At 50.9% G+C, this 13,580-nt stretch overlaps 1 protein-coding gene across 3 annotated transcripts in view; it reads left to right on the plus strand.

Annotated features, from left to right (window-relative positions):
* Window positions 1-13,580, plus strand: part of SAMD4A (sterile alpha motif domain containing 4A) — a 109,472-nt gene that overhangs the window by 77,029 nt on the left and 18,863 nt on the right. Inside the window, exon 4 of one of the 3 annotated variants that reach the window (XM_055798017.1) lies at window positions 7,827-8,090. The exons of the other annotated variants lie outside the window; for them this stretch is intronic. Within the exon in view, the coding sequence (XP_055653992.1) occupies window positions 7,827-8,090 (264 nt within the window). The remainder of the gene's footprint in view (window positions 1-7,826; window positions 8,091-13,580) is intronic. 3 annotated transcript variants of the gene reach the window in all.

The raw sequence follows: 13,580 nt of genomic DNA on the forward strand, positions 1-13,580 counted from the left end.
CCCCGAGAGCGGGAGGCCAGGGGACGCTGAAATGTGGAGGAATTTGTCTTGCAAAATCTGGGCCGTGGTGCCTACAGGAGCGGAGGGCTAAATGGCTTGTGCTGGTGGCTTTTTTGAATGAGTGAAAGTGAGTAAAAAGAGACAAGGGAGGAGAAAAACCCAAATCAGTCAGAGGATGGAAAAAGCTCCGGTGCTGTAGCAAAGTCCAGTTGCTTTCTGGGTGAAATTCCCCTGGTGATGGTGGGGTGGTGATCGTGGGGCGTATGTCACGTGAGATGCACGTTGTCCCGTATTTTGTCACTGCTGAAGGCACGGTGTCTCCCTGCACTTGCTCCACGGATTTTTAATGACTCTGTAGGGATTATTGGATCCCGGTGTCTTGAGGCCATTCCAGAGATTTCTCACTCACTCCTTCCAGTCAGCTGGCTTAGGTCCCTTTTTTTCTTACTCCCAGTTCGCAACAGGTTGCATGTCGCTACATAAAGGTTGTGTGTCTTCCAGCCTGGTGTCCTGAAGTGGTTGTAACTGATAGAGGGTTTTCTCCATCTGAAGTGTTAACGAGTGGCAGAAGCTGATGCTGTTGATCTCGGGAGGCAAATGCTCCTCAGACCAGGGATCTTATTAGCAGCTGGTGGAGGCAGCGGGCAGCGCTGGCCACAGCTTGAGTGGAGCAGATGCTCTTGGACATCTCTTCTGGGTGGAAAAGGAGGACTGTAGGAAGGAGAGTTTCTGCATCCCAGCGTCGTCTCTCTGGCTTGATCCATGAGAAGGGGAGGAATTTCCCCCGGGAGCCTTTAGCAAAAAATCAGTGAATTCTGGGATAATTACGGAGGCTTGGTTCCACACAGCAGCGTTGTTATTAACAGACCGGGATTTCCCAGGGGCAAACACTGTTTTTTCTGTGGTTTGTGTATAAATGCATGAGAGAAACCACATTTATTGGCCTGGAGATTGGGGCGTTGCATTTACCCGGAGAGCAGTGTGGTTTAGGGCAGCGCCTTCCTGCAACGTGCCTCTGATGCTCTGTCCCCCACACCGATTCCCACCTCCCCCCACTGCCATTCCGTGCATCCATTTGCCTGCGAGTTACGTCACGGTGGGGCTTCGCACCTGGTCTGTCTTGCTCCCACCTTGCTGGATGCTCTGGTGGGAAGCCCCGCGCAAGGACCTCCAAAGCAACTCCCGAGCTCCGGCTCCTTGGTGAGACGAGCCGGGCTTCCTTCCAGAAATGCGTCCCATCGGATTGCTGAAACCACCATAGAGCTGCGTTTACATGTCTTTAGATGCAGCCCAGCTCCTACTGCCGCGCAGACGAGTTCATACAAAGAACAGCGATTCCTGCCGGAGCCGAAGAGCGGATCCGTGCGCGCTCGTGCTGTGCAGGGGCTCACAAAACCCTCTGTGGCCGGCAGCGACGTCCCCTTCCCAGCGGAGCCTGGACGGGGCCTCGCCTGCGCTGCGTGGGGAGAGCACCAACAAATGGGTTATTGTTTCTCTGTCCAGTTTCTTGAACAGGAAACTCTGTTTGAAAACGTCATTTTTTAAAAAAAAGTTTGCTTGCCAGGCGTTTCTTGAGTCTGTGCTTCTTCCTAATTTCTCTGCTCAAGGCAGCACTCTGCTCATTTATTTTTTTCCCCTAATTTCTCTGCTCAAGGCAGCACTCTGCTTATTTACTTATTTTTTTCCCTAATGCAGGCAGCAACCCAGTGGCTGCTTGCATTTAGGACTCTTGGCTTCACACACACACACACACACCCCCCGTGGCTTATATCAGCCCCTGATTCAGGGATAAGGACATGGTTTATCCGGCACCGTACAAACACAGTTAAAGTCACAGCCACAAAACCCAGGGGGGGGAAAAAAGGCACAAAGAAAAGGCTCCAAGGGTTAGGGGATACTGAGCTGAAAAATGTTCCATCAGGTTCTGCTTTGGCCACGCTGGAGCTGCCTGCAGCGGCGTGGGGAGCGGGTGAATGAGGTGCCCAGGAAGGGGGCTGGGTGCCAGCGGGGCAGCGTGACCCACTGGCAGCTGCTTCCAAGGGTCCTGGTACAGAAAGGCTGGAAAAGCCACGAGCACTGGTCTGCCAGCGTGGGGGAGCCTTCCTGGAGGAGAGGATGTTTCGTGACCAGGGTAGCAAGGAGGAGGCGGAGGAGAGGACCGAGTTGAACTTGGTGGTTGCTTTGTGAGGGGGACGTTGCAGGAGCTGCTCAGTATTCCCCCTCCGTGGGGCTGCCTCCGGCCTGCGCAAGAGACCGTGTGGCTTCAGTGGATTAAAAACATCCCTGCTTCCTATAGCAAACTGGGGTCAAGCTGCTGCTCCAGATACCTGCAGACCAGAAAAGGAATTGTACGTGATCGGGCACCTCCCGAGGATGGGCCACAGCCAGCTTTGCAGCCAAGAAGGGCCATTTTTAGACTAAAAACAACAGCAAAAAAATCTTGCGAAGAGTCCAGCATGCACCTTGCAGCACTTTCTCCTTCCTCCAGCCACGGGGAGGACCTTACGCTGAATTGTAATCTGCTGTATGGACTGTGTGCTGGTATAAAGGGTTGTGAGGTTGTTGTAGAGGTCCTCTGGGTGTCAGGGACCCATGGGGGCTGGAGACGGTCTGACCACTCCTCTGTACCCAACAAAGGGTCTGGCTCTCGGTGGAAATGCTCACATCAGCCACACATGCCTCTTGTCAAGGACTTTTGCAGCACATTAAACCAGATTTAACGAAGGGTGCATCGGGGCAGAGGGAGAGCGAGTGCCTCGTCAGCCGCCGCATGCTGTGGAGGAAGGTCTGCCTGCAGAGCCCGATTCCTCAGCTCTAATCACAGGAATGGGTGGCTTTTCCCTTCTCAGGCTGAAAAATTGGCCTGGAACCCTGAGAAACCACAACACAAATGTCTGACACTGTTCCACATGGTCTTCAGCGAACAAAAACCCTCTTGAAATTAGCCCTTGCCTACCAAAATAGGCAACACCACTTCAAAAAGGAAGAAGGAGAGGAGGAAAAAAAAAAAAAGGAAAAAAAAAGAAGCTCAAGGCTTCACAGGGAAAGCACTTGCAGCCTCAGGGTTTCTATAAGCACATTGTCAAGCCTTCGGTCCGTGATAAAGCCGGTGCTGCCCAGAGAGTTGGTGGCCCCCCAGGGATGCTCCTTGCTGCTCCAGCCCTGCAGCAGTGTGGTCTGCAGCCACCTCCTGCGATGGGGAGCCCTGCACGCCACGGTGGCTCCATCTTCGCCATCACTCTTTCTCCGTCCTCTTTAATTTTTTTCACCTGGGAATATTAAGTCAAACTTGGTTTGAAGCCTGAGAGCACTTCGGCAACACCTCATACTTCTCAGCTCCAGCTTATGTATCACTTTTTTCCCTGGGATGCAAAACATGCCAAGCTCATCTCAAAGGCATTGTATTTAGTAGCATCTGCTGGGTCGCAGCTGACCCTGGTCTGGAGGAAACATGGGCTGGCATGGGCTGAGCACAACCCCTATGGCCTTTCAGAGCCACGGTCCCAACCTGCTTACCGTGGGGAGGACCGTGGTCTGCTCTCGCCCCCATCCCATGGGATACCCGGGTGGAAGGAGCCGGAACAGGCAGTGCCTTTGCAGAGTGGCTGGTGGGTCCCTGGGGAGCGGATGGCTCTTGCACCGCCTAAACGAGCCTGCGGCTGGCAGGAAAACACTTCTAAAGCAGAAGAGGGACACACTTTACAAGTTGTAGAGGATCCGTGTACCAGTGTGGCTCGCACTTTGGAGCGGTGGTTTCCTCTCTTTGTTCGTCCGGCTCGCACTGCTGTGGCACTCAAAGGCAGGCGTGCCTCTGGCCACCTCCTGGAAGCTTATCTTACCCTAGAAGAATATATTAGATTTCCTTTTTATATTAAAGTTGAATGTTTTTGTAATTTAAAAAAAAAAAAAAAAAAAAGAGGCTTGAGTGTAAGGTTATAAACTCACACTTGGTTTTTTTCTGCTGAAGCACATGTGGACCATTTAATTAACAAGAGACTGGATATGTGACTTGTCCCCACTGGGCTGTCAGCAGCCCTGGGTTCACCTTGGACCATCTAAAAGGCACAGAGGATTGTCAAAAGCAGGGCAGGACCTAGGCTAAACTGACACTTTGAAAATCATTCGCTACATCCTCTTATTTTGAGAACCCAAGGACATGAACACAAGCAGCAGAGTTAATAAACAGGCACATTTATTAATCCCCTTTCGAAGGGTTACGAATTAAAAGAGGGAGAGGTGTGTGCATGCCAGGCAGGTGCCATCCCAGGGTTGGCAGCATTTTTAAGCCTGAGTGCTGGTGGAAGCTGGTTAAGAGGGTTTGCAAGAAGCCGTCTTGCTCACAGGTCTGTGTTGCAGCCAGAAAGGCTGAAGTGGAGCCTAAAGTTAAGCCAGTTCTAAGAGCCCTTAAATAATCTGTGACTGGTACCAAGAGTAGCTGGGGGGGGTTCAAAGAGCCAATGACTTTTTCTGCTTGTAGCATCCTTTGCAGAGGAATTATCTCTACTGCGTCTCCTGAACTTGTGTGAATTGATTCATAGTTCGGTAAAAATGGTTGTGGTTTAAATAAAACATGCTCTATTGGACTCCAGCGTTGCGTTATCTCGGGGAAGGAAGTGGAACTAATTTTTATATGTTGCACTGGATGATTTCTAATTGTTCCTGGCCATCCTGTGGAGTTCATTATTTCTCCTCCAGCCGACACCGGCTTCTAATTAGGGGACATAAAATTAAGATGGAAGAGCAGCAGTTTGCAAGGGTACTGCTGCTCAGGAAGGAATCTGGTCTGGATTTAAGCCAAAAATACCCTCTTGTTTGCAAGGTTTTGGTGGGGAGAGGATGGCTTAAGCACTGCAGGGTACTAGCTGGTGCGTACACCCTGTAAGAAGGAGGATTAACGGAGCAGCCTTCATCTCCTAAAAGGGGGCAATCAGCTCCTGTCCTCTCTGCCTGCTCCCCTGCATCTCTCATTCATTCAAAGGGCACAAATATTGCCTAAACCAGACGTTTTCCTACAGAGGGGCAGCAGCTCAGGAGGGGCTCTGGGTGATGTTGCTGCAGTGCTCAGCCCTGGTGATGCATTTCAACTGATTTATCAGTTTTTTCCCCCATCTTTCCCCTCCATATTTTTTTTTTTAATGCTAAATATTTTTTTCTTCTCAGAGGGTGAGGTGACATCTACAGAGCCCTGTTATGGTGCTGCTTGTGGGGTACAATTGCAAAGCCAGGAGCTGAAATAGCTTAGCCAAGACATTCTTAAATCCATGTATTTCCCATCAGGATGCATCACAACTTTAAGAAACATAACACTGCTCTGAAAACAAGCCTGGGTCCCCATTGACATCCTTTTCTGCCAGGAGACATCTGGAAGATGTGTCTGTAGTTATTTAAGGGGAAGGGAACAAATCCTTCACCATAAGCCATCCCCTTGCTTCCCTGCACAGCATGGTGTTAGTGTTATGGGCTGGTAGAAGAAAATGCTTTTGGAAACAGGAACAATTTAGATGCTGGAGAAATCTGCAGGGTTTTGGCTTCATCCATCAGCTGCGTGTGGCACCGGCTGCTTTTTACAGGTGCTTAATAAATGCAAACAAGCTCTGGTGTTTTTCTCTCCCCTCCTTTTATAACCCCACTACTTGCTCATTTTCATTCTGCTTCTGGTCAGCAGAGATGGCTTTGATGGCAGGTTTTCCCACAGGCTTTAGCTGGGAATTAAACCCAGCTTAACTTTTACAGCACAGTACACCTGGCCGGGGGGGGGGCGGGGGGCGGTTCTACCAAGACTCGTTTATATTAGCAAATAACACATGGAGGAGCCGCGAGTGGTTTTGATGCAAAAAAAAGGGGGTTAGGGAGCTGTAGGGCTTTGGTGCTTTAGGAGGAAAAGCAACAAGAACAATGAATTTCCCCCAGGTTTTGTACAGACTTAAGAAACTTGATTTTGAAAGAAAAATGGAAAGGTTTTTGCTTCAGTTTCATATGGACTGAAAGGTCATTTTAACCCCTCTGCCCTCAGGTTTCCCTGGAGCAGAAAGTCTGCTTTTCGTTTCATCTACCCCACCGTGAAGCTTAGAGATGCTAATTGTGAGAAATTAGTGTCGTTCTGTAGAATTTGCTCTTCTCTCTAGAAATTACCCCTTGTTAACTGACCAGTTTTGTTAGCCGTCGCGATGTGAGCCCCACTTCTGTACCGGGGGCACATCAAAACCAACAGCGTTCACTTGGGTTTGATGCAAACTAGAAAGGACCTTCTAGCACTGGCCCCAGAACTTGTCCTGTTATTCCGGTGGGTGATGAGACATGGCTGGGCTGAGCGATGCCTAAATCCAGCCATTTTTTTGGTCTCAGTGATCAGGAAGCAGCCCCTGGTAAGTTCAGCTGATTTCATTGAGAGTAAGTGCAGTAAAACATTGAACAAGTTTTTTACATCCTAAATGTGTACATTAAGATACATTAACTGCATTTATGGTTTAACCGGAAGTTCAGTGACTTTGTGACTGATAGAAATTGAATGTTGTTAAGCCAACAGACCAATTTTCTAATATGTTTTTATTATGAGGATATGTTTTGTCCGTATCCATCTTTTCTTCTAAATGCCGTGTATCACCCCTGCTAACCAACAGACTCGAGAAAAAGATACCTAAATCTTTAAGGAGATAATTAAAAGTGAATGAGACAGTACAGAAGAAGAGCAGTGAAAAATGGAGACCAGTAAAAATTGTATTTAAAAATCTACTTAAGTTGCAACGCTTCTACAAAAAAGTGTTGGCAAACCTATGATTTGGGCTTTTTAAATAATTTAGCCTATATAAGAAGTATTTTCTGAACTTGACTGAAAGGCAGGTAAATACCTACCCATTGTAAAGCCTTTCTCGAGGGATAACTCCAAATCACAGGAGCTGGTGCCACACTCTTCGCTTAGTGGCATTGAAGTTATTTGCTAAAAACAAATTGAACTTGGCGTTCAGCCAAGGAAATACAAACCCGTATACAACTGGGAAGGAAAAACAAATCCATAGCTTTCCAAAGATCATTTGTTGGTGGATTCGGCCTCACCTCTTTGTCATGGATGTATTGTCACCGTTGCTTTGGTGTTTGCTCTTGGGGAGGGTTAAAAGGCATGTGCTCGGAAGCTCACCTGAGGGGTGGCTGGGCTGGGATTCTCTCATTGCTGGTAACAGCTCAGTGAAGTGCAAGATCTTAGCAGGACTCACAAGGCTTAGACATTTGTAAGTACCTCCACGATGATGTTAGGCAGGTGTGTAAATGCTCGTGCTTTGGGGCGTAAGCCAAGTCTTAACCTGAAGGGAGAGATGGAGAAAGCTTCCCCTGGGTCTGGGGGAGGATGTTCCCGTCCTGGGGATTTTTATGCCTTTCCCAGAAAGATACGGGGCTGGATGATTTTAGCAGGGCAAGCTTCATGGCCTCGGTGAAGGTCCCCATTACAGGTGCAATAGCGGCGATGCTGTCCGGGCTCCAGGGTAGGCACGGGGTGGCAGCCAAGTGCCTGGCACAACCCCGTGCTCAGGTGGGCTGTCGCTACTGGACTCCGCAGGGAAAAAAACCTCCAGAGCTGCTCAGTTATTATTATTTTTTTCATCCTAGAGGTGCAATCCACACAACACCTTTCCTTAAGCAACGCGACCTGGCTCGTGTAACCCCATCTCCTTGCAGGTACCCCCATCCCCTCAGCTTGCCCGAGACAAGGCAGAGAGCTCAGGGCCGACCACCACGCATTTTATGATTTCATTTTTTTTTTTTTCGGGGGACTCCGCTGCATCCTGGGCCGCGAGGGGGGAATAACCTCTTTGATTTTATTTTTTTTTCAGTTCTCTCAGGCCAGACACACCACAGCCCTTTGAAACGCTCTGTGTCCCTTACCCCACCCATGAATGTGCCAAACCAACCTCTAGGACATGGATGGATGTCTCATGAGGACTTACGAGCTAGAGGACCCCAGTGCATCCCTTCCGATCATGCCCCCCTGTCTCCACAAAGCAGTGTAGCCTCTTCGGGAAGTGGTGGGAGTGAACATTTAGAAGATCAGCCTTCTGCTCGTAACACATTCCAGGAGGAAGGGAGTGGGATGAAAGGTGAGTGAAAAACCAGACGCCTCCCCCCCCGCGCCCAGCACCCAGAGGCAGGAGGGGAAAAGCCGTTTTCCCGGCAGCGCGGGGCTCGGTTGGCGGTTTTGGGCGAGAGTCCTCGTAAGCAAACGGGGCCTTTCAGCGTTTCTTCCCGGCTTAGGAATTTAGGTTTAGGGCAATAAGTTAGGTTTTCTTTTAAGCAGCAGCTGGTCCTGATCTGACATCTTGCAGTTGGGTGCCAGTGGGCTGGTTTTGCCCCAGAATTCTGCAAGCTGCCAGCTTTCCAAAAAGCTGGATTTTTTCCATAGCCTGTGGCTTTTGGCTGTGACTGGTGCTCTTTTTCTGTTTTATTACGGTGAAAAATAGCTTAGCGTAGGTTTAGCAAGCCGTGTGGGATTTACCATTGCAGTGTTTGGTACCCACCGAGTATTTGGGGAAGTTCTGGCTTAGGATACTTGTTCGCAGTGGTTTTATCTAGTGTGTTTCAGTTGTTTTTCCCCGTTGTGCCTGCATTTCACAGAGACTTTCAGCAGTAAATACATGTGATCCTGTTGGTAAACAAGGCAGAAACAAAGCCTACTGCTGCAGTCAAAGATGGAGAGCAAACTTCAGGCTGTAGAGGGATAAATTGATGAAAACTGGGCGAACATGCAGACTGTGTATTCCTGTGAACAGACAAAATGACTGAAAAGAACCTGCAGCGATCAGAGACTGATTTGAACAGCTGCAATTTTCATTAATGCAAAGCAACTCAATTGTGTAAAGACCAGCGATGTATCAGAATAAGGAAATAATCATATTTTTTAAATAGTCACAAGGCCTGATTTTATTCTGATTACAGATAGATCTAGATACGTATAAATCTCTGTAAAGTGGAACCGCGCTTGGCTTGGCACTGTATGACATTGCTGTGCATGAATTAAGTGCATAAAAAGAACCCTCACAGCTCCCCCGTGAGATGGATGCTCGGGGCTCGGCCCCCTCCCTGGCTGGACTGTGCACCGTAGCGTTGCTCTGGGCTGGGGGCGATGGGCTGTAGATGTGACAGGAGAGTTTTCTAAGCCCAGCAGGCTTGCAGAGCTGGGCTTGGCTTCTCTGCGGCTCTGCTCGCTAACGACCACCGAAGCAGGTAGGGGAGCCAGGGGGTGTTTGGTCCCCAGCGCTGCTGCAGGCTCTGTGCCTACCTGTGGCTCTCGCTGCCTGCATAACCTTATGGTGGACCGGCAGCAGGCAGGCAGGTGGGCTTGGAGGGGTCACCGGGAGCATGTTGAAGACTAAGCTGCGATCAGTGTGAAGGGTCCCCAAGGTTTTCTATGCCTGGGGCCAGATCCTGCAGTCTGTCAGGCCAGGGAGACCCTTTTGGGGAGCAGGTGGTGCAGAAGGGTCTGTTTAATGCTACATTTCTCCAGGTTTCTGCTGATGGAGCTGGGGAGGAGACCACGGGGAGCCAGGCTCCTTGTGGTCCACAGCTGCAGCTCCTGGACCTGTATGCATAGAAACTTTCCAGTGCAGTGCCATCAACCTGTGTGGCCAAATCTGCAAAACCCAAAGGTGCTATTGCCCAGGCTGTCCACAAGCAATAACCAATTAAATAAACGACATATGGAGACAGCCTGTTGCTGCTGCATGCAGCCCCCCGGGGGGAGATGGCTGCCCTTCCTTGAGCCATCCCTTCCCGGGCATCCTCCTTCTCTGGAGGAAGGCTTGAAACATCTAAACCTGATTCTCCCTCCACTGCTGAGTCAGCCCAACTGCTTTTGTCCCGCTGTCCGGGGACATGTGAAACAGATGTCTGCAGCCGCTGGTGTCTACCACTGTTGTGTCCTCCCCCCTCCACTGTATTTTCTTCAGACTGAAGTCATCCAGTTTCTTCCCAAATGGTGTTTTCTAAATTGGGGTTGTCCTTGTTTCTCTCTGCTGGGTTTTTTCCAAAAAGCCCATATTTTATTGAAGGTGTGTTGCCCAAAACTGGACTCGGGAGCAGAACAGAGACTAGCTTGCCATACAGACAGCGTTCCTGTGGCTGTATAGCTCATCGTCCTCAAGTAACACACCACCACGGGCTGCGTATGACCCATTGTGTCCCCACAGCTTTCCTGCAAAAAAAAAAAAAAAAAAGTACTGCCTGTTCCCTGCCCTCAGTTCATGCTGTTTCTTGTTCCTACAGAAACACACAACTTTGTGCATTTTTATTGGGTTGCATCTTATTTCATCCAGACCAGTTGCTCGGTTTGCCAAGTCCCTTCTCTGAATTGCAGCCACGTCTCCACGAGCTCCTGCAGGCTCTTGTGGTTTGGTGTCACTCGTGCCTCTGGTCAGCTTGCTCCTTCTTTAACACCCTCTGGGGCATCCAGGAGGACAGTGGGGAAACCAGATCCATGACAGAACCCCATCCGACGTGGCTCAGCAGTTCATCTCCCCTGACATCACCTATTTCTCTCCATCTATCTTCGTGCTGAAGGAAGGGTGCCTCTTGGCTTTTTCCCAGCCTTTGGTTTCTCCAGGGGGAGATGCGGACACTTTGTTCCCTGCGGAGCCCATCCATCTGTCCATCCGTCCCTTCGCAGGGCGCAGCTCGGGGTGCACTGGGAGGAGGGTTTGGGTAGAGCTGGGGGTTTCTGCTGTGAGTACATCCATGGGTTAGCTTGGTGTGCCGTAAGGCACTGCTGATGGTGTCCTGTGTATATGTCAGCTTGTGTGTATGTATATGGCAGAATGAATTGTTTTCCTTCTCAGTTTCCATGCCAGCACGTGCCAGCCGAACTCCAGAGTTTAATGCCTACAGGGGACAATGTATGTGAGCAGCGTGGAAGTCCCCACTCTGCTGCTCACATCAGACACGGCGTTTCTGACAGTTGTGCCATGACTTCACAATTAGCTGCTGGTAATCGGTGATTAAGGATCACTGCGGCTCACTGCCCCGTGGGGAGCATTAGCGAGTTTGGCTTTCCAAGGACCACGAAATTGCCTTAGATGACCTTGTACCTCCTGGTTGCCTCTTCCCCATGGCAAGGGTGAAAGACCCACCAGCATCCCTTTGTGTGCTGGGGTGGCTCCTTCTCCCCAGCCTGCTCCTAGGATCGTATTCTCCTGGGACCGTTGTAGCTCACCAGAATTAGGAGGCGGTCCAGGGAGGCTGATGCAAAGGGAAAGAAGAGCTGCTTCTGCGCTCTGACTCTCTGCAAAGGCTGGAGGCGGGTGTTCCGCAGGGTTTAAGGTCTATATGAAGTTGCATCTCTCTTCTGAAAGTATTCCTGTGGGCTTTGCCGTCACCGTGGACATGCACCAAAGGCAGATGTCCCCGGAGACACGGGCTCAGGTAGACTTCTAATGTGGCGTCACTACGGTGGTGTGGGTTTGTGTTAAAATGAAGCTGAGGTTCAAGCCTGCCAGTCCCATGCTGGAAAGAGAGGGCTTTCTGCATATAGCTTTTTAATTTTTTTAAACAGAATATTGATTTAAGAGGCCTCCGGTAGCAGGGTTTAGGACCGGTGAATGTCAGGACTTTTGGGAAATGCCAAAGTTCAGCCCGTCTGTGCTCAGTACTGGCTTTGCCCCCGTGTCTGCTGTAGGGTCGATCTCCTGTGCAGCATTTGAGGAATTTAATTGAAATGCAGATCCTGATGTGTGTCAGAGGATGGAGAGTGTGAGCAAAACGCAGCATTTTGGGGCTGTTTGCATCCTCTGCTTGGATGTGAGTGGGGTTTGGGGTCAGCCCAGGCAGTGACTTCTGGCAGATGTATGAATTGCCTTAGGGGACCAAACCAATGGTCTGTCTGTCTTGCCCTGTCCCCTCCAGCAACGAGGTGGTGGTTCAGGAAGAGGTCTGTGACAATCCTTGCCTTGCATGTGGCCCTCAGCAGCATGGGGCTTTTTGGACAGACTACCCACACCATGGGATGTCCCAGCAGTAAGACTGTCCTCCTCGCATCGTCTCATCCCTTTCTGAATAAAGTCTGGCCTCGCACTTTGCAGTTGGATCAGCCTAGAAAACCTCTGAGGTTGGCTGTGTTAGCGAGGGTTATTGGACATGACCATGAAGGTTGTCCTCGTGCTGGCCTCAGGGGTGGTGAGCAGAGCACCAGCACCCACAGCAGCCCCAGCCCGGCAGCAGAAGCACAGTGGGTAGAAATCCCTCCTGAAAATAGTGCAAGCCCCCAGTCCTCCTCCCTCCTTGGTGGGCATGTTGGGCAGAAGAACTCCATCAGGGCAGCCTTGCTACCAGCCATCCCTCCCTCTCCTGGGGCTCTCCTACACCATCAGCCCCTGCTTGCCATGGGACATGGACTGCACCACCCATTTGATGCATACCCCTTACACTGGACTTGGGGGCGATCGAAGAGATCAGAGTGTTGCTGCTAACTGGTATTGATCATAGAATCACTGTAGAATCGTGGAATGGTTTGGGTGGGAAGGGACCTTAAAGACCATCTAGTTCCGACCCCCTGCCACGGGCAGGGACACCTCCCACCAGCCCAGGTTGCTCCCAGCCCCATCCAGCCTGGCCCTGAGCACTCCCAGGGATGGGGCATCCACAGCTGCTCTGGGCAGCCTGTGCCAGCGCCTCGCCGCCCTCACAGTAAAGAATTTCTTCCTACTGTCTAACCTAAATCTCTCCTCTTTCAGTTTAAAGCCATTCCCCCTTGTCCTGCACTCCAGGCCCCTGTAAAAAGCCCCTCCCCAGCTTCCCTGTCGGCCCCTTTGGGCACTGGCAGGTGCTGTCAGGTCTCCCCGCAGCCTTCTCTTCTCCAGGCTGAACAGCCCCAACTCCCTCAGCCTGTCTCCACAGCAGAGGGGCTCCAGCCCTCTGAGCATCTCCGTGGCCTCCTCTGGACTCGCTCCAACAGGTTCACATCCCCCTGATACTGGGGGCCCCAGAGCTGGACACAGCACTGCAGAAGAAACATTTCCCGAGCCTCCACCTGCTCTCTCCATTCAAGGTGGAGTTTGGGGCTGCCTGGGGCTGAAACGCTGGGGTTTTATTGTAAACTGCACCTGATATGGGTTGAGATGGGGTTCCTGGGTGTCTCGTGGCAGGAGGAGACAGGATGGACAAGGGTATTGCTGGGAGTGGAGCAGGTGAGCTCGGTAGGGTAAGGCAGAGCTATTGTTGGGTTGTAGGTGCTAAATAAAGCAGGTCCCGATTTGGCACAGCATTTGAAGGCTTTCAGATGCAAAACAAAAGCGCTGCCGTGGGCACGGTGTGGTGCTGCAGCACAGATGTCTGCAGGGCTCCCCCCCACCTTGTGGGGTGTCACCACAGGCACCCCAAGCCTGCAAAACCCCGAGTAGCTGCTGAGCAGGCTGGAGCAGGGGAGGCCCATATCCCATTGCCTGCTCTGTGGAGGACACCCCCATCATGGGGTCTGGTGGGGTTTTGCATGTTGCAGAGGAAGGTTTCCCCTCCCAGGTCCCTCCCTGTTAAGCCACGTTGGTGTCAGGAGGATAAAAGTATTTGGGTACCCATCCAGCTGGGCACAGAGGTGCTACACTGCA

Source organism: Falco peregrinus, chromosome 1 (genome assembly GCF_023634155.1).
Source record: "Falco peregrinus isolate bFalPer1 chromosome 1, bFalPer1.pri, whole genome shotgun sequence".
Lineage (NCBI taxonomy): Eukaryota > Metazoa > Chordata > Aves > Falconiformes > Falconidae > Falco > Falco peregrinus.